At 39.3% G+C, this 27,992-nt stretch overlaps 6 protein-coding genes across 7 annotated transcripts; 2 read left to right on the top strand and 4 right to left on the bottom strand.

Moving 5' to 3' along the window:
• Positions 1–3,626: 3,626 nt before the first annotated feature.
• Positions 3,627–5,552, bottom strand: LOC121746493 (3-hydroxy-3-methylglutaryl-coenzyme A reductase-like). The gene has a single exon (XM_042140352.1). The coding sequence runs from the start codon at positions 5,431–5,433 to the stop codon at positions 3,748–3,750; it is 1,686 nt and encodes a 561-aa protein (XP_041996286.1). The 5' UTR covers positions 5,434–5,552; the 3' UTR covers positions 3,627–3,747.
• Positions 5,553–12,316: 6,764 nt separating this feature from the next.
• On the bottom strand, positions 12,317–16,456 carry LOC121747850 (glutamate--tRNA ligase, chloroplastic/mitochondrial-like). Its single transcript, XM_042141986.1, has 12 exons — positions 16,008–16,456; positions 15,716–15,837; positions 15,419–15,601; positions 14,650–14,768; positions 14,509–14,557; positions 14,250–14,351; positions 13,923–14,025; positions 13,756–13,819; positions 13,463–13,577; positions 13,134–13,234; positions 12,810–12,966; positions 12,317–12,734 (listed from the first exon to the last, which is right to left on the bottom strand). The coding sequence occupies exons 1-12, from the start codon at positions 16,372–16,374 to the stop codon at positions 12,498–12,500; spliced, it is 1,719 nt and encodes a 572-aa protein (XP_041997920.1). The 5' UTR covers positions 16,375–16,456; the 3' UTR covers positions 12,317–12,497.
• Positions 16,457–16,534: 78 nt separating this feature from the next.
• Positions 16,535–18,167, top strand: LOC121747854 (protein THYLAKOID ASSEMBLY 8, chloroplastic-like). 2 transcript variants are annotated; one of them, XR_006039359.1, is made up of 3 exons: positions 16,535–16,986; positions 17,125–17,686; positions 18,034–18,167. XR_006039359.1 is itself a non-coding variant. In XM_042141991.1 (2 exons), the coding sequence occupies exons 1-2, from the start codon at positions 16,660–16,662 to the stop codon at positions 17,533–17,535; spliced, it is 738 nt and encodes a 245-aa protein (XP_041997925.1). In that variant the 5' UTR covers positions 16,535–16,659; the 3' UTR covers positions 17,536–17,877. The 2 variants fall into 2 exon arrangements, 1 of the variants encoding a protein (XP_041997925.1); XM_042141991.1 differs by lacking the exon at positions 18,034–18,167 and having other exon boundaries at positions 17,125–17,877.
• On the bottom strand, positions 18,064–19,279 carry LOC121747853 (expansin-A16-like). Its single transcript, XM_042141990.1, has 3 exons — positions 18,953–19,279; positions 18,585–18,888; positions 18,064–18,507 (listed from the first exon to the last, which is right to left on the bottom strand). Exons 1-3 carry the CDS (start codon positions 19,080–19,082, stop codon positions 18,195–18,197), a joined length of 747 nt encoding a protein of 248 aa, XP_041997924.1. The 5' UTR covers positions 19,083–19,279; the 3' UTR covers positions 18,064–18,194.
• Positions 19,280–19,596: 317 nt separating this feature from the next.
• Positions 19,597–23,050, top strand: LOC121747852 (damage-control phosphatase At2g17340-like). Its single transcript, XM_042141989.1, has 12 exons — positions 19,597–19,846; positions 19,938–20,003; positions 20,073–20,139; positions 20,216–20,284; positions 20,546–20,686; positions 21,355–21,483; positions 21,591–21,677; positions 22,105–22,179; positions 22,308–22,385; positions 22,476–22,553; positions 22,637–22,699; positions 22,803–23,050. Exons 1-12 carry the CDS (start codon positions 19,686–19,688, stop codon positions 22,881–22,883), a joined length of 1,095 nt encoding a protein of 364 aa, XP_041997923.1. The 5' UTR covers positions 19,597–19,685; the 3' UTR covers positions 22,884–23,050.
• Positions 23,051–23,278: 228 nt separating this feature from the next.
• LOC121747851 (calcium-dependent protein kinase 4) lies at positions 23,279–27,632 on the bottom strand. The gene is made up of 9 exons (XM_042141987.1): positions 27,335–27,632; positions 25,872–26,760; positions 25,601–25,744; positions 25,368–25,520; positions 24,996–25,111; positions 24,704–24,871; positions 24,192–24,416; positions 23,884–24,028; positions 23,279–23,580 (listed from the first exon to the last, which is right to left on the bottom strand). Exons 2-8 carry the CDS (start codon positions 26,644–26,646, stop codon positions 23,906–23,908), a joined length of 1,704 nt encoding a protein of 567 aa, XP_041997921.1. The 5' UTR covers positions 26,647–26,760; positions 27,335–27,632; the 3' UTR covers positions 23,279–23,580; positions 23,884–23,905.
• Between the last annotated feature and the right edge of the window lie 360 nt (positions 27,633–27,992).

The following is a 27,992-nucleotide window of genomic DNA, read 5'->3' as shown; positions in this document are numbered from 1 at the left end:
GTCTCGCCTTCTCCGCATAAACAGGCCACAGATCCCCTTCCCGATTCTGGAAGTAGGGAGTCTAGAGGGAGGAGTATCTTGAACAACAACATTCTCTAAATCCACCCCAAAAAAGTCATCTCGCATAGAAGACCGAGGTGGAGAATGGCGGACATCACTGAGACCAATATCTTCACCTGTACCACCAGTGCGGCTGACAGAATGACGACCTCGAACTGCAGATCTACGTGGAGGTGGAGGCACAAAATCTTCATCGGAATCATCTACCAAATGAGCATCCATCCTTAAAGATGACGACTCTCCACAAGCAGTTTTCTTCTTTCCACGTCGTTTCCATTTTTGCCTCACGGGCATGTCAATGTCCAGCTCAGAGCGCTGTGATGGACGATAGTCCATCATCTCAGCCTCCCCAGATATATGCAGACCATCTTCAACCATCCTCGAAATTATGAACAAATCTGGTCGTCCTGTCATATCTTGCCCACTTAGAAAGTGACGTATTTTTTGAAGCGTCTCCAACTATAATTTTCAAAGTTAATTACATTTCATCATATGAATTTAAATAATTAATAGTTGTTTCAATTTACATGGAAGCCCTCTTGAGCATGCACTCCAGGTTTAGTTAAGTACACCACAGTTATTCGGCGAAACCAATCCATATATTCATCAGTTGCAATAGGCTCATTTGAGTACTCAAGATCAGTCCACACCAAGTTGTGCCTATTGTCCCACTCCTGTATATGATTGACGTGGTACTCAACCCAATTTCGGCTATATTTACCACGACGATCCTGTTTCACAAAATCAGTACCGTGGAACCAGTTGAGAAGCGAGATATACAGTTGGACAATCCCAAATTGTCGCAACACTCGCTGTGGCAAGTGTGGCTCAACCAAATTCTAGCAAATAAGGGTTGTGATCGACGTCCATATAGGACGACCGTCAACACAAATATCCGGCAAGTGTCGCATGACATAATGCCTCCAAATAAACTACATATGAAATAAATTTAGTCAAAACAAATTCAATCAAAACAGCAAACAAAAAACAATTTAGGTTACATAAATTACTTGGTTGGCGTGCATTCTGGAGAACTGATCTCTTAAATTTTCAATGCAATGCCCGGGTGCTTTTACATATGACGCCGGACCACTCCATCTAAAAAAATTAAATTATGAGCGAATAACACGGAAATTAATGAAAATTATGCTTAAAAAATTAATTAGTGAACAACTTACGCAACTGCACATGGTGCGTAGTCTATATGCATGGGATTTAGCATCTTCAGTCTAATATTTAGGATTCTCTCCCAAGCCCACAGTTGTAACAAAGTACAAGCTTCCCCGACATCGCTCCTCCTAGCAAGGGCAGCTTCACATAAATTCTGGTACAAGCAAGCAAGAGTCGCACCACCCCAGCTATAGCTAGAACATCGTTCTACATCCATGAAAAATTGCAAGTAGAAGAATGATTTTTATTTCCGGAGGCGTTCGAGATCATCAGACCACCAAGTAAAAGCAGACAATAAACACGAGCACGTTGAACATATATATACTGGTCGTGTTCATCACTCAACTCAATCCTTAGTTGATTTGATAAGCTTGTTTGCTTCCAAACCATTTCTTTCAACTCAACTGTATCTGGTATAAATCCAAGATAATCCAAAGACAGTTGCATCCAATAGTTGACATCCTTAGTGGGGATGTAACCCGTCAAAGCATCACCGTCAACTTTGAGGCCCCATAAGACCTCCACGTCTTCCAAAGTCACTGTCGCTTCACCGACTGGAAAGTGAAACTTGTGAGTCTCTGGCCTCCATCGTTCAATCAACGGGGTAATAAGATGGTGGTCAATGTCCTTTGGTTGACCACACCTCAATATGCCGCCGAACCCTATCTCGTCTATTACTGCCAATACACGGGGATGTATGGGAACATCCCAAATTATTCCTTCATATCTTCTGCAGCGGACGTATTCTGTTTCAACTCCTGCCCATATATTATTAGAGACGTGTTGTCTCTGAAGATACAAAACGGAAGGGTCCTCAGGACCACATAAGAGTCTTCGACGAGAACTTGAATATGATGCCATAATTCACCTACACAACATTCACAATTCAAATTAAACAATACACAAACCTGAACAAATTCAATAATTGGATACTATTTAAGCCAATATCACAAAATGGAACACCAATATCAAATAATGCACAATACACAAATGCACAAATTCACCTACACAACATTACACAAATTCACCTACACAAAGTTACATAAAATTATAACACAATTCACCTACACAACATTACACAATACAAACTAAACAATATACATCAACCTAAACAATTTCAATAATTTGTCACTATTGAACCCAATATCAAATAATGTAACACCTAAACCCAAATAATGCAACACCAATTTAAAACACACATAAACCAAATCAAGTTGCCCAATTTTTAAGCTAGAACAACACTAGGATTTAGGTTTTTAATCAAATTTATACCCTAACTAAACACCAATATCTCAACTATTAATCAACAATAATGTCATTCAAACAAGCCAATATGCTAAACAATAATGCAACACCGAATTTCAACTCAATTTACAACCCATTACAAACCCTAAATAACTATCAAACAATTACTCTGATATTGTAAAAGATAAGCATACTAACCGAAAAGTAAATGAAATATGGGGAAGAATAGCACCGATTGATGGAGGGGGGCGAAATCACAGAGAAGAGGCCGATGTGTGGATAAAATCGTGATGTGTGTGGTGTGAGTTTCGCGATTTGGGGGAGAAGAGTATGGTATATCATTCTGCATAAACACGCCAGTGGTGTTGGCGTTTTTAATTAAAACACGCCACCGTCGTTGGCGTCTTTACTTTAAACACGCCAGTGGTGTCGTCGTTTCTAATCTAAAAATGCCAGCGGGATAGGCGAGTATAAATTATATTTTATGATTTATTTTATCCGAAATCTGCTTGACACGCCAATGTAGTTGGCGTTTTTTAATTAAACACTGCAACCAAGTGGACGTGTTACGATAAATACTGTATTTGCATAAAATAAGACGAAATTGTAAAACGTCAACACAGTTGGCGTTTTTACTTAAAAACACGCCAATGTGAGTGGCGTTTTTCCGATAAATGAAAGAAATAACAAAAGGAGTACATTTTCGTTATTATAGTAGTAGAGTCCCTACGGATCCGATTTTCTCCGTTTATAGCCTGGGTGATTGGTGATGCTCACGTTTATTTTATGTGGAAACTTTACCCCTCACATTTATTAAAATTCACACAGAAAAGAAATACACAATAGTTTAAGGGATGACAAGTATAAAAGAAATTATTTTTTAAAATTAAAAATGAAGTACCTGTCACCAAATATTGTTAGATTCATTTGCTTATGAAACTGTCTTTTTCATGAAAGCGCTTACATGTGAACAGCATGATGGAAGTGTCATTGATTGACCAAGTCATGCAGGTGGATTTCAGTTAAATTTATAAAATAACCCAAATAAAAGTGGTAATTAAATTGCATGTGTTTGTGACTGAATTGAAACACTAGCAGAATATGGAGCCTTTGTAATTTGAGAACAGGTAGCCAAACAATTGAATAACGAATACAGAAAGCAAGCAAGTTGGTTGCATTTATACATGTTTGTATAGATATTACCACTCCATTCATATTCCTTATTACTATTAACTAGTAGTGGAATTGAGTTTCACTGTACAAGACACTTGATCAAGTCGATGCGGTGAGCTTGGTCACATCTTTCGACGACCTGTTATACTTCATGTGGCTCTTCACCAGTTGCCCGGCCGCAATCGCCGACATCAGCGACAGCTCTCCGGCCAGAACCGATCCCGCAACGATGCTCGCCAGCAGCCTCGAGTTCGACCCTGGCACCCCCTTGCTCGCTCCCTTCACCCCCAGCAGGTTCAGGCACGCCGACTGCGACGCCAGCTGCGTCCCTCCCCCAACCGTCCCCACCTCGATCGACGGCATGCTCACCGACACGTGGAGATCCTTCCCTCCGTTGATCGCCTCCATCATGGTGATGCAGTGAGAGCTCTCCACGTTCTGCGCCGGATCCTGCCCTGTCGCTATGTACACTGCGGACACGATGTTGCTAGCGTGCGCGTTGAATCCTCCCAGCGCTCCGGCCATGGCCGAGCCGGTGAGATTCTTCAGCATGTTGAGCTCGACTAGCGAAGCCACATTAGTCTTGAGCACCTTACTTACTATTTCTTCCTTGATGATGGCCTCGCACACCACCGATTTCCCTCTCCCTTCGATCCAGTTCACCGCAGCGGGCTTTTTATCGGAGCAGTAGTTGCCGGAGATGCCGAGCACGTCCATGTCGGGGAACTGGCTGACGAGGAAGTCTAGAACGTTCTGGACTCCTTTGGAGACCATGTTCATCCCCATGGCGTCGCCGGTGCTGCAGGTGAATCTGATGTAGAGATTCTTCCCGGCGATGGCGCATTTGATCTTCTGCAGGCGCCCGAAGCGGCTGGAGCTGTTGAAGACTAGCGAGAGCGTCTCGAAGTTGAGAGGCTCCTCGAGGAATAGTTTGAGCTCCGCGGCCCGTTTAGCCGACCCGAACCGGACGACCGGGGCGCGGGTCATTCCGTCTCTGTGGACGGTGCTGGTGGCGCCGCCGGAAGCCAGGATCGCCTTGCATCCTCTGTTCGTGCTCGCGACGAGGCAGCCTTCCGTCGTCGCCATCGGAACGGAATACTCGATGCCGTCGAGGAGGAGAGGACCGGCGATCCCCACCGGAATCTGGACGTACCCCACCGGCATCTCGCAGCACTGACCTAAAATTGCCTCGTAATTGAATCCTTCCAAGGGGAGGCCAGCTAGGGATTTTCCGGTGGTGCGCTGCAGCGCCTCGCGGCGGATGGAGGCGGCGCGGCGGCAGTCTCCTAATTTGGATTCTAGGGCGTAGGAGGGGATTTTTCCTTCGACGACGGATTTGACGATCTCTTCATCCTCCTCGGGGAGGGGTTGAATTGGAGCGGCGACGATCTTAGTTGGTGCGGCGGCGGCGCAGGGGGCGGCGCGGGAGTCTTCCTTGAGCATGAGGTCGTCGATGAGGATCTCGTCGTCTTCGTCGGAGATCTCGTCGTGGGGGGAGCGGGGGAGGATGAGGGACTGGACGAAGGAGATGCCGAAGAAGCCGAGGAGGTAGATGAAGGAGGCGAGGAAGAGGACGATGGCGGAGATCTCGGAGAGGGTGATGACGTGGAGGGGGACGGAGTTGCGGATCTTCTCGCGCCAGCGGAGGAGGAGGAAGTAGACGACGGAGAAGAAGAGGGTGAAGAAGACTCCGTTTGTGAGGTAGAGAGGGAGGGGGAGGGCGTCGGAGGCCTTCTCTTTGCCGGAGGCGGATAGCTGCTTGTGCGACTCCATTTTCACCGCCATCTCTCTCGATCACTGATCCTTTTCCTTTTCCTTTTCTTCTTCTTTTTCTTATTCTTTGTCAAGGAAAAGGAGATGAGAGATGGAGGTGGTGGAGAATGAGGTTTTGAGGTGAAGGTGGTGAATGAAGGTTTTGTTATTTATAGTTAGTTGAGGCTCTACCGATATTCAGGAAGCTTCTTACAACCTCCCTACTCCCACCCCATTATTATTACCACTTCAAAAATTAATCATCTCTTTTTTTAATTAATACTTTTAAACTTCAAATTCATTTTATACCAAATTATTCCATTTGTATTTTTCAAAATGTTTTATTAATGGTCCTATCGTAATTAAGTTTTATAGGGGATTATTGGGATCAAATCAATAGTATACTAGTAGTATAACAATTGTAATTAAAAAATTCAAATTGTTTAATTAATCGCAACAAAATCTAATTTTGGTCCGTCTCACATTTTACAAGATAAAAATAACAAATTACAAAAGATGACTTTTTTCACAATTATCTCATGATTTCATTTTTAGGTGAATTACGTGCTAATGTGGCAGTCAGTATAATACACGTGGAAAAAATATCGTGTCGAACTTAATTGAACATTGATGTTTTTGCCTAATACTAAATTATCTATGTATTTTAAACTGATCGTCACATTAGCACGCCATCTGCTAGAAATTGAAGAACATACCAAATATTTCATGTTTAGGATAGACCATAACTATTGTTTGTGATTTATTAGGCAACTTGTCCTTTAAAAACCCCTCATAATTTCATGTTTTGTGGCGATGAAACGCAATCTAATCAGTGTGTTATTTTCCTTTGATTAGTAAGTCGGGGCTTCGAATCATCACGGAGGTAAATATCGTCACATTAGCACGCCATCTGCTAGAAATTGAAGAACATACCAAATATTTCATGTTTAGGATAGACCATAACTATTGTTTGTGATTTATTAGGCAACTTGTCCTTTAAAAATCCCTCATAATTTCATGTTTTGTGGCGATGAAACGCAATCTAATCAGTGTGTTATTTTCCTTTGATTAGTAAGTCGGGGCTTCGAATCATCACGGAGGTAAATATGGATAAGGATTATGCTATCTCATATTTTTAAAGAAAAGAAAATGAAAAGCCGGCGTGTTTTGTGTTTCCTAATTAAATTCCATTTCTTGGCGTCATTTTCCTCGTGCTGGACTTCCATCTCCACTCAAAAGTCAAGAACGTCAAGTTTTACTTCCTTGCCATTTTTTAAATTTATTTTGAACCATTCACGTTATTTTTTTTGAACCATTCATTTTACTAATTTATTTATATTTTCTAGTTAGTAGGACAAAAACATATACTATACATTACTATTCTGTACAGGTCATCAAACAAATAATCAACAATTAATCAATCATAAGAGGTACATTGAGTAATGTGATCAGGAGAATCAATTTATGACCACTACTTTACTTGATTAAATTATTTGCATTTACACTATACATAAGGCGTTATATTTGACATTATATAGTCAGTATTTGACTCTACCTTTAGCTCACCATTGTTGAGACTTGATACCCAACTAGCTTATTCCAAACATTGTCAAACTAAGCTGCGGTTTGGTAAATTCATGTATCATTCATTTGATTACTAACTAATTTATATCATCATCATCATCATCATATAATAATAGTAGCACACTATATATATATATATATATATATATATATATATATATATATATATATATATATATATATATATGAATGAAGGAGTAGGTAAGAGTTAGACCACATTGCATATATATGTGTAAACGCAATTTTTTCTTCTAATTTTTGTCTTGTTATATATATATGTATGCTTTCTGCCGTTGAGTAATTTTCTAATCGGCACAAAGCACATGACTGATTCCCAATTTAGCTGGTTAGTCAAATTCCAGCTCTTGCTTTTATTGTTGAATATATGTGTCATCAACAAACTTGAATAATCTTACTTGCTTCAATTTGGTACTTGCGTCTGTAATTTTGTTTCAAACTCCATAACCAATTTAGTAATAAAAGACTAATTTTTTATATATGGCCTGTTCAACATCTTGTTTTGTTTTATTCATGTGTTGAGATACCCAAATCTTGAAATGAAGTCATGGATGAGCATCTCTACATATAAAAAAGGGGATCTAGCTGGATAATGATTGCACAAATCTTGAGGAAATGTGATGCACTAAATATAAAACATGCAAGTGTTTGCACACCACGATCTAATGGCGTGCTGAATGGCAATTTCGAAACTAAATTAGGGTTTTGATTAGTGACAAAATGTTGTTTCAGCAACGAAAACGACGCATATAATTTACAAGTGGCGGACGTTGATCATCACATTTATTATGAAATAGTGGCAGCATGATTTTATAGGTGTAAAGACATGGATGTTAATGCACGTGTTTAATATGGTTTGTTAAACTAGGGAATTAATTAAGAAATTGAAATCGGAAATTAATATGGTGGTGCGTTAAATGAAAACGTTCATTTGTAGAGCATCAATATCCTGTTTTTTAGAAGTAGAGCATGAATGTAACCTCACCTCACCGGCAGCCAATTCAAATCACTTCACCACTTTAACATAGGTAATAAGACTCCTTACGAATTAGGTACATTAATTAGGAAAAATGAATTCATAATTATTATCTGGAGTATTGGTTGCTAAGACCATCCGTCCATCTCCAACCATACATAAAATTCTATTTTTAGTGTATGAAAACACCTTCAAGCATACACTAACTCCAAACTCATTTTTGGATTTTTCTACGGAACAATGCTAAATATGTGATACATCATACAACACCAAATATGGTCTACTACAAAAATTTATGAAATATTATAAATCAGTCCATTATTATTTAATTAATATGAACTAAAACACGAACAATAAATTACAATAGAAAAAAAAATGAAAAAACGTAATCTAGTAATCCGGTAAATCATAACTAGGTCCTTCAATATTGTCGAAGTACGAAGAATATGTCAAAGTTGCACATCGTTTGGTTGTTCTTTTTGTTGAATTCTATTATGTAAGATGCATTTTTTTCCAGCTTGAAAATAAGCACGACTATGAGAATCGTCTATGGAGCTCAAGTTCATAGCCACTATTTTATTTTCTTCCCTCATTGTTCTGTGTTCTTGTTCTCCGAAGTTGAGATGCGACAAATGAAGATGCTCAAGTTCAAGAGTACTTGACTCGATATGACACAATAAGAAATAAAAATGTCATCTAGAACTTTAAAATGCGCTAGTTGATCATTTGTGAGAACAATACACAAATTCCGAGTCTCAAATTTTAGTTATTTGATATGCGTGTTGTGATATGTTTTTCATAATTATGTTAATTTTAAATATGTTTTAATTTATGTTTCAATTTTTTTATAGCATGTTCAATGTATTTATACTTTCAAGTTAGCGTAAATTTTTTTAATATAAAGTACATTTATTACAAAAATAAGTATATTAATAAGAAATTTTATTTAATTATTTAATGTATATAAATTATTCTTAAAGTGTCGTTGGATTAATATGTAATTTAAATAAGTAATGCATGTAGGTACAATTGAAAAAGTGTACAAAATGGGAGAATATGAAATATTCTTTTGGGTTTGAATTTAAAGTAAATGATTGGATTGAAACTAATTTTTGAGGGGACCAATACTTAAAATGAGTTTGAGTTTGACGTGAATGATAAGATGACCTAATATCCCCCAACTATGAGTGAATTCTAAATTTTGTTACAAATTTAAAATTTGATTTATAAATTATAAATTTTGATTATGTTTGAGATTTCCCACAATTGGTGTCGATTCTGTTGAAATTGAATAATACATGGCTAGTTGAATAATCTAGGTGGATGAATCGGGTCGGAAAAGTAACTACGCAATTTTTTAATACTTTGTAAACGGCGTTGTTTCATGCTAACATTGCGATTAATTATCATACCAAATAAAATTAGGATTCATGTCGATATTTTTCTTAAGGTAAATTGCTGGAAAAAAACATGAAACTTTGTCAAACTCGGGTCAATGTCACAACTTTCAAAAATAGCCAATTAGTAGTATTAGTATATAATAACTTTGATATTCTTTCAATTTTTCCATTTATTTGTATTTGGAGGAAATTGTGTATGATATGGAAGCCGAAATATATATTGTTTCGCAAATTTTTATCATTTACAAAAACCATTGATTTTTATAAAGTTATGTGATTGAACAAAATATGACTAAACTTTCTGATTTTTGTGGCAATTTGCTCTTTTTCTTAGTTTTAGGCAAAATGAGAAAAATGTCTAAATTATGATTTAACTGCTTATTTTAACAAATTACGGAATTAACCAAAATTTGACAAAACTCTTATTTTTTTGGTGACAGTCATCACTTTCTCTTATTCCTAGACAAAATTTTGGGATGAGTGTTTAATGCAAGTTAGTGTATCTTCATTTCTTCCTCCTCTTCGAATAGGTAAAGCAAAAGGTCATGTCATATTGGTAAAGGCCACATGATTATACTTCACCGAAATTTATAATTATGGGAGATCCCAAACACGATCAGATTCATGGTTTTAAGACCAAGTTGTAAATTCATGAAAAAATTCATAATTGGGTCATAATTCATCATATTGTCTTCTAATAACCCTTAATTTTTTTCAAAGAAAAAATGATGTGTTACTTTGTCCTGATTATGACAACATGCATTAATTGGTTGAGAGAGCACCCTACTATATTGCTATTAGAGTGGCTTTGTGAATAAATGAAATAAATATTGCGACTTTTTGGGATCAAACTAAATAAAACGGTGCTACCAACTTGTCATTTATGTGCATTGTTTGGGCATTAAAGTCTGCAGTGGATGGCTGCCGCCGGCCTAATTTTTTTAATTTTTTTATTATTATTTAATCATGTGTGTAATTTTTCATAATTGTCTCTTGCTAAACAAAATGGAAAAAAAGGTTTGTGCATATTTTCCACTACCTTACCAAAGATAAAAATATTGCATTTACAAGACTTTGATATGTAAATTCATGACTTTTTAAAAACAATGTATGTCTGTCTCCACTACTACCAAAGTCAATATTTCATTTACAAGACTATGACATGTAAATTCATGACCTTAGAGCATCCAATATAAGGCGGACGCTTCCAATAACCTCGCCACTTTTTTATCCACAACCACTTCTTATTTGTCCACGCCCACAAAAAAATTATCCGCGGCTATAGAGGACACTTTTTAGCCACTTTTCATTTTATTTTATTTTTTGTTTATTTTAGTTCAATTATAGTTAAAATTATCGGAATGTAAATAATTAGAAAACGAGGTAATACTGAAATTTAAAAAAAGTATTGGGACCAAATATTCATTGTATTACGGAAACGGGAAAATTATACAACAAACATTTTTAAAAAATACAAATAAAAACTCCGCCACCGTCAGATTGGAAAGGGGTCTCCGATCGTGGTTGGTTAAGCGCGTCCATGCTGGGCCTGTAATCTCCAAATGCCGAGCGACCCAAATTCCTCTGAATAGAAGCCTGACCCCGAAATTGGGTCTGTTGCCACGGCGGGGATGTTGGCGATCCAGACTGGAATGGAGGGGGCGTGGGACTCGAACCCACAGAGGGGGCGTTTGACTCGATCCCCACGGCTGGGATTCGTCGGTGCCGGGTGATTCCAACCCCACGGCTGGGAAGGATAGTCGCCATATCCCGATTCATCGGTGCCGGGTGATTCGTCGTTTCCACCGTGCATTTTTAGAGAGTGAATAAATGGATGGAGTTTGGAGAGTGTGTGAAGTTGTGTGCGTGGAAGTGGTATTAATAAAAAAAATTTTGAAAAAAAATATAATTGTCCGGCTACCGCCGGCGCACTATTGGCGCGGCGAGGCACGTCCTCGGCGTCTTCTCGCCGATGTGCCTTCCACCCCAAAAAATGTGTCCGCCTCAGGGCAGACGCTTCCTGCGCTATATGTAGGCGCGGTGGCGGCGGTTCGGGGGCGGCTGACGCGCCGCCCCCATTCCGGCGTCACCCCGCCGGCCTATAGTGCAGGCAGCGTCCGCCCCGAGGCGGATGCCATTTCTGGGGCGGAAGGCCCCCCGGCGAGAAGAGTGCGAGGACGCGGCGGGCACGCCTCGCCGCGCCTATAGGGCGCCGGTCATCGGCGTGCTGGCCGCCCCCCGAAAATTAATTTTTTTATTTTTTATTTTTATTATTTTCGAAAATTATATTATAAATATCACTCCTCCACCACCCATTTTACACTCATTTCAAACTCTCTCCATTAATTCACTCTCTACGTTTTCACTCTCTAAAAATGCACGGTGGAGACGACGAATCACCCGGCACTGACGAACCGGGATATGACGACTATCCTTCCCAGCCGTGAGGTTGGAGTCAAACTCCCCCTCCGTGGGGATATGGCGGCGAGCGGCAGCGGAGGCGGCGGAGAAGAGGAGGAGGAATCCGATTTCGCCACCGAGTAGACGGTGACGGTGTTTTTATTTGTATTTTTTTTAAATGTTCGTTGTATAATTTTCCCGGTTCCATAATACAACTAATATTTGGTGCCAATACTTTTTTTACATTTCAGTATTACCTCGGTTTCTAATTATTTACATTCTGATAATTTTAATTACAATTGATTTAAAATAAACGAAAAATGAAATAAAATGAAAAGTGGCTAAAAAAGTGGTGGGGCTATTGGAAGTGTCCAGCTTATAGCTGCGGACACTTTTTTTGTGGGCGCGGACAAATAAACTAGGGCTGTGGAGAAAAAAAACTGGCGGGGCTATTGAAAGTGTCTGATTTATAGTGGACACCCTAAACACACAGTCCGTCCGTCTCCACTATTAGTCGACATCCAATAAGGTAATGTGGTTCATGGAAAAACAAAAATCATTAAATTTAAATATTTGGGTTCAAACAAATATCACTCATCATCCAGAAGAAGGCAAACAGATAAAGAATCATCCCAAAAAATTTAGCAGGCAAAACCATCTATCTATCAATCTGTTTATTAGTCTACAGCTTGTAGCAAGTGGAGGGAGGTGGGCCGATTTTAATTAGACACGGACACAGGAGCAGCTGACTCGAGGGTAGGATTATCCTCCTTGACCGATTCCCAGTCAACTTGTCGAAGGATGTTGAACCTTTCATCCAACCTTACAAACTCCGAATGAGGTGCGACCACCTCACCCCTCCCGGCTTTATAGACAAGAAGCAAACCAGCTCCCATGTCGGGACCGTGGAGCTTTCCAGTCAGCAAAACGCGGAGAGGCATGAACAGAGATTTCCCCTGTATGTGTGTATTCAGTATTACAAATGGATAAATTCAACTAAAGAACTTTATTCCTTCTTCACCAAAACTAACCTTGCGTTTCTGTGATTTACCAAAGCTCTTCACCCACTTCTGCCATCCGGCACTGCCTTCTTCGAGTGCACCAATTAACTCACCACTGTCATACGCAGCAATCAAGCTCGCAGCAACTTCTCCCAGCTTATCTTCTAATACTGGTCGACCTTCAGGACTGCAATCAACAACTTTTTAATAAATGAAATTTCATGCATGGAGAATATTTTATGAGTTAAGACTATGGACTTATATCCAGAGGCTGGATTATCAATACCAATCTTATTTGAAAAGTGGTTTGAAATGAGATAATAGAAAGGAAACTAATTCAGGTTACATAATTACCAAGTAAGCGTTGAATGCAAAGGATAAGACAGTAGGGTTTTAAGAACATTATCAGCATCTGATATCAAGTCAATTCCATCCTTCAGCAGTTCTACAGCCTCCTGATCATACGAAGTCGTGCAATAAAAAAGACAAATCATTGACGGAAACAAGTAACCATATCAGTAGATTGTCTATAGATGTATTAATTGTCATTGTCAACTTCGAGCTGCTTGAGAAGTACAGAATATAGCAAGCAAATCAACAGGGTGTGTGAGATAAAGGATCACTAAGAGAGCTCTTATTGGTAAAAATCAAAAGTGTGGAATAAATTAGCACACAAAGCGTACTTCTATAAAGCTCCCCTCTGATTCTGTTAGAACGCCGATACTCTTCCAACGTTCACCGATAAGCTTAGTCAGATTTTCTGATGGAAGAGATCTCAAGTGCTGACCATTCATCCACCTTGCAGAATCATAAACTAATATTGAGGAGACTGGAATCAATAATACACAGAGCCGCAATCCTTTGACAGACAATGAACCATTAAAAAAATAAATGGGCTACAAGCAGAAAGGTCAGAGATTAAAGAGCCACCAATTTATAGAATTGCTATGCGCAGACTAAAGTATTGCACAGTTACCTCAACTTGGTGGAATCAAAAACAGCACCACTCTTGTTAACACGCTCAATCGTAAACTTATCAACTGCAAACAGTGTCAGAACATAATCGTAAAAACTATAATAAAGTCAAGAATCTTGATTTGCAAGAAAATTACTTGGTGAGTCTTTCATAGAGGACTAACTAACCTAGTTGGTCGAGGGTGAAAAATTCATTCTCAGTACCATCACCCCAACCCAATAATGCAAGATAGTTAACCATTGCTTCAGGCAGATAACCCATCTCCTTGAACTGTCAAAGTAGTTTCAGTAAGAAAGTTAGTGCAAGAAAAGATGCAATCATCAGCAGAGTTTTAATAAAAGAATCGCGTGTTTCACAACCCTGAGTTATAGGTTCATATATCTCCAGGTGAAGGGGCAAAAATAAAACAGCACTGCCGAAACCGGATCACCTGACCTACTGAAGTTTCCCTACTCCAAGGGGAAAAATGAAACAGTAATGCAGGACTGGATTACCTGACCTACAGAAGTTGCCCCATGCCGTTTTGAGAGTTTGCTCTTATCGGGTGCAAGGATTAAAGAGACGTGTGCGAACTTAGGCATTGGGAATCCCAGGGCCTGTTTTCCATAAAATGTTTCCACCTTGTTAGTTTGTTTTATCCACACAGACAACATCACATTACGAGTTGAAAAGCACAACACAATCAATAACACTGATCCAAAATTGTTGAACAATGAAAAGAGGAATAGAAATAGAAACGAGGTCTAGTGATACCTTATATATCAATGCTTGCCTCAAAGTATTTGGCAAGTGCTCTTCTGCTCTGGAACACAAATACCAGCTTTTACACTCCAATGCCATAGACAACTATAAACCATAAAGTAAGAAACATTTGTAGCAGGTTGCTGTACTCACCTAATGACATGCGAGATAGCCATGGTAGCATCATCAACAGTTACACAAAAGTTGTATACAGGTTGCCCGTTACTTCTCATAACCACAAAATCTCCAAGTGTGTTGAGATTCCAGCTTACCTTCACGACACTATCAAGCTAAGTTAATTTCAGAAAAGAAAGCACGATTAGGCCTCAGTCACAAGTTTCTGAGCAAGTAAGAGAGCACTTGGTAATCATTGTTAGGCTGTTTTAACATCATGGAGCATTCCAGATTCTTTTTTGTCTCACCTTCAAGATACATCAGCAAAAAAAGCTCCTTATTCACCAAGAACTACTGCTATTGCAAGCCAATATATCAATAATAATATGTTCTTCATACATAGGCTATTCCAAATAGCCAATGCAGCTTCTTATTCACTCTGATTCCCAAGAGCCTTTAGAGCCAGTCCACAAAAGTTTAAACATTTCATCTAGTGCATAAATTTCTAACTGAGTGTCCAAAATATAGCATTCTGGATTGCTATCTTGTAAACATTTGAGCTTGCAAGTTGCATCTAGACCATTTACATGGAAATGAGAAAGTGACCAAGTTTTAGTATGATGAAAATATCCACATCCTAATGAAAATTCCCAACTACACCAACCTAAAAGATTTAAAAACCACATCTACACTTATTGATGATCATTTGAGCTTGTTACAGAAGAGATTCATCAGCCTATGCTCGTTGGAAACTACAGAGACGAAAGAGAAACAGATTGTACACACTAGAGGGTCAGTAAAGGTATACCTCACCGCGAATGAGATCATCAATTTTCAAATATCCTGCACTAGGAACTCGGAATCGATAAGTATATGGCGTCCCTTTTTCCAACTCCTCTTGCACTTCAATGTCTGATGCAGTAGCCCACTTGCCGGAGTAGACAGGAGGCAGCTGCTTGAGTTTCGCAATCTCTTTCATCTTTTCAAGCTCCTGGTAGGTATTGAGAGAACCAAAAATAAGAAAGTCGAGCATTTTGGACTCCTTGTACTCATAAAGGCATAAACAAGCAGTTAAGAGTGAAAATACAGAGAAAGTAAGGATCACCTCGGCAGAGCAGAAACAGCGGTAAGCATGCCCGTTTTGGAGGAGTTTATCGGCGTATTCCTTGTAAAGGGCATTTCTTTCAGATTGACGATAGGGACCATAGTTGCCACCAATGCCTGGGCCTACATATCAATTTCCACAAACAACAATTGAATTAAATTGGATAGCGAAACCAGACTTGAATTGCTTGGTCGATTGAGGTGTGAAGGAAGTAATCAAAACCAATTTGAATTTCAGAATCAATTAAAAACAAAAGGAGTAAAATTGAACTGAGGCGATGAGGCTTGCTAACCTTCATCCCAATCAAGACCAAGCCAGGCGAGATCGCGCAGCAAGGCTTCCTCAGACTCCTTAGTTGACCTCTCTAAGTCGGTGTCTTCAATTCGGAGCACAAACTTGCCGCCTTTGGACCTGGCGAACAAATAGTTGAAGAGAGCAGTGCGCGCGCCGCCCACGTGCAGATTCCCGGTGGGGGAAGGCGCGAACCGCACTCGAACCGAGTCATCCGCAGGCGGCGGCGGCGAGGGCGAGGAAGACGCCGAAATTCTAATGCTTCTAACAAAAAACCGCCTTCCCCGGAATAGCAGCATGGATGGAGCCTCCGTGTAAACACCAACCCGCATCCCCAGGCATGGCGCCCCCAGAAGACAACTACCCATAATTCTTCCTCTTCCTCTTCCTCTTCAAGTAATGGATGAAAAAGATGAAGATGATGAAGAAGAAGAAGATTAGATGCAGATGACGTTTGTCGCAGTGGAAGTGGGCCTAATTTCCAGTAGCCCATTCTAGCAAATGGTTGAGGCCCAATCATCAAAAGCCCACATCCCCCACTTTCTATTTCTTTTGAGCTGAGTTGAGAGATTGATAAATCGAGCGAAATTTGAAGAAAGATTTGAACTTTTGCATATAAATCCTGTGGATTATGCAAATAGGAGTTGGAAGGGATGATGAAGTGTTTAACGGTGGTGAATCAGATAGGAGTCGGAGTAGTTGAGGCGAAGCAAGCAAAATGCGTGGAGAGGAGAGCGACGACGATGATGGCGATGGTGTCAATGAGAGATAGAAGCAAAAACAGAAAGCCTCTCCAGAAGGGGAGAAGCCTGAGCATTGAAGCTATCCAAACGGTCCAAGCACTCAAGCGAGCTTCCAAAAATTCCCACTCCTCTCTCCAACAAGCCTTTACCGCCAATTTCAGGCGTTTGCTCAAATCCGACATGATTGCTGTTCTCCGCGAGCTCCTTCGCCAGAATCAGTGCCTTTTGGCCCTTCAGGTTTTCCCTCTCCTCCTTTTTATGCCCAATTCTCTTTAGTTATTTTAATACTGCTTGCCTAGACTTACTTTGATTGAAAATATGGTGTAATCAAGAACATGAATTACTACGATTTATGAGTCAATTGTTGATATGTAGGTGTTTGAGGATATGAAGAAGGAGGAGTGGTATAGCCCTAAACTGTCGCTGTATGCTGAAATTGTTGCGGCACTTGGCAGTAACGGAATGCTTGAGCAGGTTCATGAACTTATTGTCGAGCTCAAAGCTGAAACTACTGTCACTCCAGATCTTCAGGGATTTAATGCATTGATGGAAAGCTTAATGAGTTTGAATCTCACTGGATTAGCAGTGGAGTGCTACTACCTGATGAAATCGATATCATGTGACCCAGATAAACTGTCATTCAAGATACTAATTGATGGCTTAACATCAAATGGAGAAATGGAACTTTCAGAAGTTATACAGAAGGATGCTCGAGAATATTATGGTCCTTTTTGGGATTTGTCAGAGGAGGAAGAGGCTGAAATGAGCTATGGAAGCACGTGGTGAATTATGATATTTTCAACTTTATAGGTGGGAATGAAATTAGTTGCTGTGTTCTTAATGTTGGATCCTCTCATGTTGTTTTTCATTGATGCAAGTGGTGAAATGGAAGATGAGATGAACCAAAGAATCCAAGCTATGTTTTGCACATGACAAGGTTATTGAATCAACCTTTGTATAATGTATATATGGTCATCTAATCTATGTATGAATCTTGTTTTAACACTGCCTTGGCCTTGTACTTTTTTTTTGCCTTGGCCTTATACTTGTTATGTTTGTGGATTTATTGTTCTTTGTTTCAAGAGATTGAGATGAGATATAAAATGACCAAGCATTTATATAGTAGTATATGTGTATGTTTGTAAACTATAGCATTGCATTTCAAGTGACTCAATTACTGGTGCTTAGCTCTTGATTATTTGGAACGCTAACTTCACAGTGTTGTTAGCTGATGAGCATTTGGAATACTATCTTCTCATTAATGTACGAGTTTGAATGTATCAGAGCAATAGCAACCATCCAAATCAGAGACTGAAGCAAAAACTTTCGAAGTCTTTATAATTTTCTCATCAACCCAGCCTACATTTACTTGGTAATGCTGCACATATGGAGGTTTTACACTGTTTCAGTGAGCGAAGCCGTGCCTACCTTTGCGAAACTTGAGATCACGAGTGCTGAAATTGTTTGCCTGTGAATGTCTGGCCGAACATCCAGTTTGGTGGCGCAACACTGTAAGATGTTAGCGTTCGCCAAGCAGCTGTGGTGACCTCGAAGGATAAGGGTTGGCCAACCAGGTCGATGTTGGTCTGCCAGTTCTGCCCCCAGTCCCTTCCCATCGGAATCCATCCAGTCCTCGATCCCTTCACTTTGACTGCAACAACTTGCCCATCCAACCCAACATTGCTGACCAGGACTTGCATGAAGATAGCACTGCCCTTGACAGTGAAGTGAATTCCACCTTGTCTTTGGCATGTGGCCCTATTCAGGTTTGATCAATTAGAATTGATTATTGTCAATGTTAAAGCCACATGACTAAAGACTGATTCTTGATATACCTTCTGTAGTGGATTGGAAGTAGTTGGGGCTTGAGGTGGGAAATGAGAGAGAAAGTAGCCTCAGGCAAGTGAAAGTGGGCTCTGGGAAAGTTGCACCAGCCTCCATGATCGGCAGGTAAGGCGTAGTTAGGCGGGCAGAAATCAGTAGCGGTGACAAGGATGGGAGGAGTGGCTTGTGGGAGTTGAGCGCTTCTGACTTCAAAGCACGCACCGCAGCTGCTCCCTCTGTCGAACAACATCCCACTGAGTCCTGTGGTGTACTTGCCATAGCTTTTGTGAAGGTCTCCATAACCACAAGCACCTTCTGCAACAGATAATGCAAGTGTGAATGAGGAAGAATGGCAAAGCTAATTGATGGAATTCTATACCTGTAAGCATGGAGTCATTGGAGTCTGTGGAGTAGGTTGCAGTGGCTGACTTCCATTCTGCAACTTGGGCGTGCATTAGGTTTGAGAGGAAGCAGAGGATTAGGGCTGAATGGAGAAGAAGAGCAGCCATTAACAAACTGCACTGTGCACTGATTGATGACTTTTTCTTGTTTCTTTTTATATCTCTTTCAAACTAATTTCCGCCATTTACTCTGCGTATCACTTTTACTTACTAAACTATATGTAAAACCACTTTTTGTGTTTCCCACTTAACCATTTATTCCTCCTCTTTTCTCTCTCTCTTTTTTATATGAAATGGTTTTTAAATTTTAAGGATGCTTTTAATTCCAATAGAATTCAAAAAAGTAGGATGCGGGAAATTATTCAATTTGATGAAAAGTAAGTAATTGGTCCCAATCCAACTCGGAGTTGTAAAGAATATGCTTAGGCATTTTTTTTAAATAAAATGAAACCATACATGTCGTGTAGTAGCAGTATGAAATATGGGTGTAAATATTGCCTCATATTTAATATTTAAATATTAAATAAAGCTATTTTATCAAAAGAAAATTTTAAAACGATTCAAGACTGCATTTTTAAATATTAAAAAAAATTATTTGTAGGAAAGAAAGAGCATTTGTTTACAAATAAATGAGTTCTGATTGTGCTGACAGTCCCACTCTCTCCGACTCTCACGAAATTTGGCATCGCAGAGGAAAAGAGTGGATCTGGAATGGAGAGCTCCGGCGAATTGGTGGCGCTTCCCGTGTTGGTGGAGTCCAACTACAGGGCTTGCACCATTCCCTACCGATTCCCTTCCGACAATCCCAAGAAACCCACCCCCACTGAGCTCTCTTGGATCAATCTCTTCGCCAAATCAATCCCTTCATTCCGGTATCATCCCTCCCCCTTTTATTCATTTACTCCCACTTTTACCATAATAAATCATCTATCTTTCTTTTTTTTTTTCTCGATTGATTTGCAGCAAACGTGCTGAGGCCGATGATTCCGTTCCGGATGCTCCCGCCAGAGCTGAAAAGTTCGCCCAAAGGTATCACCACTGAATGCCCTAACAGTACTAGTAGTTTCCTTTATCGATACTCTTGTTTACACTCCACAGATATGCTGAGATACTGGATGATTTGAAGAAAGACCCAGAGAGTCATGGTGGCCCGCCCGATTGTATTGTATTTTCATCTCTCACTCTCCATTTGCAATCATAAACGATTACTGCTTCTCTTAAATTCCTGATTTCCTTTCCAGCTTCTTTGCCAGCTCCGTGAGCAAATCCTTAGAGAATTGGGCTTTAAAGATATATTCAAGAAGGTCAAGGTAAGACTCCCGCTTCTCTTTTCAGGGGCAACCATTTCATCCAGTTGATAATAGCAGTACCGTAATTTGATGATCATGTTATAAAATTATGTGCCAAGGGGTCCTATGGTGTGCAAATATTCATATTTTGTGTTAATGCCTCAAAGAAAGATGTAGAAGAGATTTTGCTAGCATGCCTTTGTAGTTTACTTCTTTTTTTGGGAATGGGAGGAACAGGGACATGTATGTATGACAAAAGGGTTTTAATTTGATACATAACAGGAGGAAGAAAATGCCAAGGCGATATCTTTATTTGAGGGTGTTGTCCACCATAATGATGCTATCCAGGATGAAGCTGCACGCATTGAAAATTTGATTAGGGGGATATTTGCTGGCAACATTTTTGATCTTGGCTCAGCTGAGGTACGTTAGGATCTTTCCGCAATCCGCACAATAGTAAGTTGTTTGATCAAGTGGAAGCGTAGACTTATTTGATTATTTCCGGTGATTCTTTCTTTTAGTTTTTAAAGTACTCAAAATTATTTGATTTATTTGAACCTTTTTTTTCCTGAAAAAAGCCTGACAAGATTTTCCTGTTACATGCATTACTAATCTCATTTTTTTTGTGCATATTCATTTCTTAGTCTAATCCAGATTTTGAGGGGTTAAGCACTTATTTTCTCAGGAGACTAACTATGAGTTGATGGTCCCTTTATTTCTTCCTTATACAATGTTCAACTGAGGGAGCTTATACTTTCTTAAACCAATACAGGCTTCAAATAGTGTCAGCGGTGTAACTTGATGCTGGAAGATTTCAGATGTTTGATGCTTATATATTTCGTATCTTCTGAGTCGTGTGTGATCTTATCCATTTCAGCTGTATCAAATTTCTCACCATCCTAACATTTCCTAGTCAGTAGTCAATTTGCTCAAATTGACAGAAATTTTCTGGTGAAACATGTTGGCATTTGTAGTTTCAGACTTTCAGCAATCCTGTCTATTGACTACCCACTTTGATAATTTATCTTTATAATATAGATTCCTCGTACTGCATGGGCTTAACAACAATTTTTCCATTTTAAATCTTGAAGCTTGCAGAGTTGTTTGCAAAGGATGGTATGTCCTTTCAAGCTAGCTGTCAGAACCTTCTCCCTCGACCCTGGGTTATTGATGATTTGGACAAGTTCGTTTCAAAATGGGCCCGGCGTTCATGGAGAAAGGTTATATTTTTAATTTCTGATTAATTTATCATTTGTTTCAATGTGCTCGCAGAACCAGTCATAAAGGTTCATGCTTTCATCCACTAACTATAATATTTATGCCACAGGTTATAATCTTCGTAGACAATTCTGGTGCAGATGTCATTTTGGGTATATTGCCATTTGCGAGGGAGTTGCTTCGACTTGGTACCCAGGTCTCGTTGCAATCATTTACTTATTTTACTGAAGACTTTATCTTGCGTGGAACTCTTTTTTCCTGGGTTCTGCTGTAACATGTATGAATCGGGTCTGTAGCAAGAGACTACTTGAGGGTAATTGATTCACATGTCCAATTGTTATGACAAATTTAGTCTGAAATCTCTTCTGTGTTCTTGTGGCTCTTGACAAGGTCTTGAATTTGGCTTTGTGTCGCCGTGTGACACTCCCATAAGATAACTGGGGTGTTACTACATTAATTAATGGTTTGCCAAGACTGGGGCATTGGGATCATTAGCACTAATACCTTAAATCTCTTGGGGTGAAACTATCTTCGACATGAACTCATTATTTAACATATACATGTTCTCTTGTTAGTCTGAGTGTAATCCTATTTGAGGTCGTTTTTCTCTGAATTCATTGCAGGTTGTGCTGGCTGCAAATGATTTGCCTTCCATCAATGATGTGACATATGTCGAGTTAATAGAGATTATAGCCAAGGTCGGTTACAATTTTTTGTGCTCTTACAACTTTTACTCCAGGTTCAGTTTATGTACTGGCTGCAATTGATTTGATTTCCATCAATGATTACAATTTATGTAATCCTATTATATGCTTCTATTTTACAGCTGAAGGACGAGAATGGGAAACTTTTGGGAGTTGATGCTTCAAACCTCTTAATTACAAATTCTGGTAATGATCTACCGGTAAGAAGCTCTGTGCTAATTCTTAGTGATTCCATACAGCCTTTATTGAACTGATCAAGTTAAACGAGTGTGTGGTCTTATTCGTTGCAGGTTATTGATCTATCAAGAGTATCACAAGAACTTGCCTACCTGGCAAGTGATGCAGACCTTGTGGTCATGGAAGGAATGGTAAATGCTTGTGAACCAGTCGATGATGTATTTCTAGAGCGGAATGCTTTCTCACATTTTTTTGTTTTGATGCTCTTCTCCAGGGCCGTGGAATTGAGACTAACCTCTACGCGCAATTCAAATGTGATTCTTTGAATGTTGCTATGGTAATGAATCCAATCATCTACTCCTATTATTAAATCATTTTGCTCCTTCCACTCCATCTTGTTGATTGATAATTGCCAATCCATTGGTGTGTCTGCAATTCAGGTGAAGCACCCAGAGGTTGCTCAGTTTCTTGGAGGACGGCTCTATGATTGTGTGATCAAGTACAACGAGTTTTCCAAATAGAAAAACATTTTGCAAACACATATGGAACGTGATGCAGGCGTACAACATGGATTCATCTATCTTTCTTTCTACTCTTACATGTATAATAGATAGGTAAACTCTGTAATCCATGCAACAAATCTTGATTTTCACCATCTAGGCATTCTATATATAATTCCAAATCTCAATAGGTGCTGCTACATTTCGCTCAAGGTTACACTTCTTGTTCATTTTGTTGATACCTAAGGTTCATTTCTGAGTTAGGGACCGGAGATTTGAAGATCCAGCTCTAGTTGTTGATCGAAATGGGAAAACGACGAAAATATAAAGTTAGTGGTCTTTTTTTTTGGCTAGTTACTAGTTAGATAATGACTTGAACGCCACTGCAGTTAGATGGTGCATGTTATCTCAAGAGGTGAGAATATGAAGGGGAAGAATTTGAAGGGAAAAAATATTACAACATTGGTTTCCAACACTTGATCTCACAATCAAATTCAAGAAAAAGAAGAAAAAATAACTTAACAGCATTCTACATTCAAAGATACAGACAAGTTTACAACAGCCTCACCGGGCACACAGCAACACATCCTCTGGTAAGTTATCAAATGATGCCAAATTAGCACTTCCAAAATGTTACGGCTACAGAAGGAGATCGTTCTCTGTCATCTACATCCACCATCGAACAACATGCAAGGCTGGCAACGGAGTCCCTGTAGACCTGATTATGACACTCCCAATTCACTAACACAACAACAATTGTATAACTGAAATCCCACATCACTTTTAACATATCTAACCATTTTTGCATGTGGAGTACTTTCTTTCAATTTTTCAATATTCAATTCGCAAAATATATTTCTTTTCCTGGTTTTAACCTACCATGCAAGGAAAATTAACCTCTATACCAATAGTGAATTCATATAATGATAATCACAAATTTATGTTCAGTTAATTAAACTCGAGTGAAACGTGCAGCTTACAAGTAGGGAAGAAGGGGAAACAATAGAAAAGTAGCAAGCACCTGTAACATGCTGAAATGGAAACTAAACAGCTCCAGGGGCATCCCTCATGCTTATGTTTAAGCTGTTTCGCATGGTTCGCCTTCCAATGCCACCATTCCCCTTGGTCATCATAGCAACAAATTCTCCATAATCAATCCTTCCATCCTGAAAGAGATGTTCGATTGGAGGTTAGCAAATGTTGATTGAGAGCTTTATAAGCATTTCATAACTCCAAGCTTTCAGCAGTTTTTATAACACTTTTCTGCACTGTTGAAATCCTATACGAAGTTGACAGGAGCAAGAAAGATAAGAATGGACCATCACTTACATTATCTTGATCAACTTCTTTGATTATATCTTCAATGAAAACATCAGTCATATTGTGCTCTACGCAGGCTTGCTGAAGCTCGTCAACCGTGATATAACCACTTCCATCCTTGTCAAAATATTGAAATGCAGCCAAAAGATGTTCTTCACGTTCAAGTTTATTCAAGTGAATTGTAGCTGCTATAAACTCTCCATAGTCGATGGTTCCACTATTGTCTACATCAGCCTGCAAAAATAGCAATAATTTAACAAAGACATGCCTAACAGTATCAGTTGGCTAATTAACATTCCACAGATTTTAAACCAACATAATTGTATAATATGCATCTCCAGTATCATATGTCAACACCCATTATGGAAACTGATACGGTGCTAGTGTTGAGTTGTCTAGAGATAGTGATTTTACAGAAATGGTTTTTTCTAGAAAAAATCTAGAGTGCATCAATAACTGAATAGCTTGTGTAAATGGAAAAGGCCACAAAAGTAATTGGTATTGAAATGAAGTTGCCATACTGCATCCATAAGATCTCTTATTTCTGTGTCCTTTAAGGTTGATCCATATTTTCTTAATCCAGCTTTGAGTTCATCAAATGTGATTGCTCCACTATTATCAGTGTCCATAGCAGCAAACATCTCTTTTAAGCCAGCAATCTCTTCTTCTGACAAGCTTTCAGCTATAACCTGGAGAGAGCAAGATCAGGGTCTTCATTATTTTTCGAGATCATATTTTGCTCTTCTGCCTCTGCGGCCAGCAAGCAACTTAAGCAATATATGAATTGCTGTTAGTGTTATACAATATACACACCCGTAGAGCCATTTTCTTCAACTTATTCATTGCAGAGAACTGTTTCAGACGAGAAAGCACAGCAGGATCCAGGGCCCTATCAGGGGCAACACCATTTTCACAAATCCAAGGATGGCCTACATAAATTCAATATAAAAGAAAAATAAAGATGATCAGAAAATTCATGGATACTGCTGTAAGGAAAATGCATCATCAATATCTCACTTGACATCAGCTGCTAAGTCAATATTAACATTACTAAGGTACTATTGAAGTAATACTATGAAAAACATGTGTCCAAACATATAAATTCAAGACTAATGAAATAGATACCCAGATCATGTTGAAAGAAGCCAATTGTCACTATAACAATGCAAGAAAATAGAGACATACACAGTACTTCGTGAGCAGTCAACCGCTCTGAAGGCTTCATGCATAACATCTTACGAATAAGATCCTTAGCACTTTCTGATATCAGCGGCCATGGATCAGAATCAAAATCAATGTACCCCCTCAAAACCGCATCAAAAATTCCCTGTTGAGTTTCTGAAAAATAAACAGAAACCATCAATTCACTGCACCTAGAGACATAAATTGTTAATTTGTACTATTACTAATAGACTTACCAGCCCAAAAGGGGGGAACACCACTTAACAATATATAAAGGATAACTCCTGCTGTCCAGACATCTGCCTCGAAGCCATATTGCTTCAAAAGAACCTCAGGTGCGACATAATATGGGCTTCCAACAACATCTGTGAAAACCTGACCTGATAAGAATAAACCATGCATGGAAGTTAGACCAGCATCCAGCAAAGAGAATTTCCAATGCTCGTCTATTGACCAAGCTACACTACAGAAGCACCAATAAAAAAAATAAGCCAAAAAGTAATTTACCTGGCTTGAAAAAGACTGAGAGTCCAAAATCAATAGCTTTCAGAGAGAAATCATCGTCCTTGTTAACCAATAAAAAGTTCTCTGGTTTAAGATCTCTATGCATCACCCCAAGTGAATGGCATGCCTCAACAACTCCAACGATGATCTTAGTCAACTGGGCTGCCTTTCTCTCACTGTAGTGGCCCCTTTGAATTATGCGGTCAAACAGTTCACCTCCTGCACAGAGCTCCATGACAATATGAACATACAAAGTGTCCTCATATGCCCCCTTAATGGTGACTATATTCTTGTGACCAGCCAGATGGTGCATAATCTGGATTTCCCGCCTAACATCCTCCACGTCTTCTTTGGCAATCAATTTCCTCTTTGATATGGATTTACAAGCATATTCAATGCCAGTCGAGTTCTCAGTGCACAGAAAAGTAGTACCAAACTGGCCTTGTCCTAACTTACGGCCTAGAGTATAAATATCGCGGATATTTTCAGTCTTGTGACCCAAGACAAAGTAAGGCTGGTTAGTGGCACCGCGACTCATGATGCTATCTTTCCTAGGGCTTAGGAGGGGTGGATTGGCTTCCTTTTTGTGGTTTGGCTGGGCTTCTTTGGAGAATTCTTGAATGGCAGGTTGTTGGGAAGTCAGGGTAGTCGGGGAGTTGTTGTCAAAAGAAATTGAGCCGGCTGATGATCCTTTGCACTTGGAGTTGGAATGGTCTTCAGGCACGGTGTATCCTTGAAAAGGTTTGCCTCCAGATGATCCACGACATGTATTGCCCATGAAACAACTCAACTTCCCCTTGCTTGTCTCTCTCCCCCTCTATCAGCTCAATATTGAATCAATGTATTCCTTTTACACAATCTTTTTTCCATGAATAGGAAGAGCCTAAACAATCTGACAGTAACAAACAAAACAAATAAGGTAAGAATTGCAACATTAGCACACAAATTAACATTATATCCAAATTCTAACTCAAAACAATAGCTAGTCATAAACATTTTGTTCCAATCTCTCTCTCTCTCTCTCTCTCTCTCTCTCTCTCTCACACACACACACACACACACACACAAGGATCAACAGAAACAGAAAGAGACAGCTGAAGAAAATTGATGACCCAGATCGGATCCAGGATACAAGAAGTAATAAGAAGTACTAATAAGTTAATGGCAGATGAGAACGAACTCGAATATATGAGATCAATAAATCCAGCAAGAAACGAAGCAATCAAATCCCAGAACTAAAAATAGGGAAATCATATATCCACATATATAAAGATAGGAAAAGGCAGAACCTTTTGCAGAGTAGGAGAATAACGAAGAAGAGAAGCACGAGAAAAATGGGATCTTGAAAAATCAAAGCTAAGTAGCAGTAGACATAAAAAGCAAAGAATAAAGAGTCAAACTTGTGTGTGCATATATATGTTAAAATAGTGAGCAAGAAGACACACTGTATTTTTGTACATACATACCAATTTACAGGTGGACAAAAAGGGACTCAAGATTCAGGAAGCTCTGAGGAAGACGATAGGATGTTGCAGAGTGTGCCACCATCCAGGTTCCTGCATTTCTTTCAATTTTTATCTGAAAAATATCTAGTGATAAAAGTATATACAATTAAAAAATATTCGAGCGATCAATCAATTTTTCTGACTGGGTCTCCTCGGAGTCTGTCTCGGACATAGAGGTGGAGGTGGTGGATACCAACTCATGACGCTGGCTTTACGATTTTGTCCTCAGACATTTCAAATATTCCTTCTTTGATTAATTACAGATATTTGACAGCTTGTGTAAGTAGGAAAATTGAAACAGTGAGCGTCGTGACCACAAAATTGGATCTTTTGGGTGAATTATATGAAGTCCAAGTCTTATGTTTTTCTCTCTCTTCCTAGCTCTGTGTGTATTTTTCATTGGGGATAAAGGAGTATGGGAAAAGCCGAAAAGGTATAAAATAGAAATTTTGATACCACCTTGTATAATGAAACCTAAGTTATCTATCTACATGCATATTTTTAAAAATGTCAATTCAGTCGTCATATACTAGTGTGGTAGTTTTTGAAATTTTACACCACTAATAGCAAATTTGTCATCTATTTTCATTTTCGTCCGTCCCTAAAAATTTGTTACCTT

Source organism: Salvia splendens, chromosome 9, assembly GCF_004379255.2.
Source record: "Salvia splendens isolate huo1 chromosome 9, SspV2, whole genome shotgun sequence".
Taxonomy (NCBI): domain Eukaryota; kingdom Viridiplantae; phylum Streptophyta; class Magnoliopsida; order Lamiales; family Lamiaceae; genus Salvia; species Salvia splendens.
Note: the sequence above shows the minus strand (reverse complement) of the source record. Positions and strands in the feature narration are given on the sequence as shown.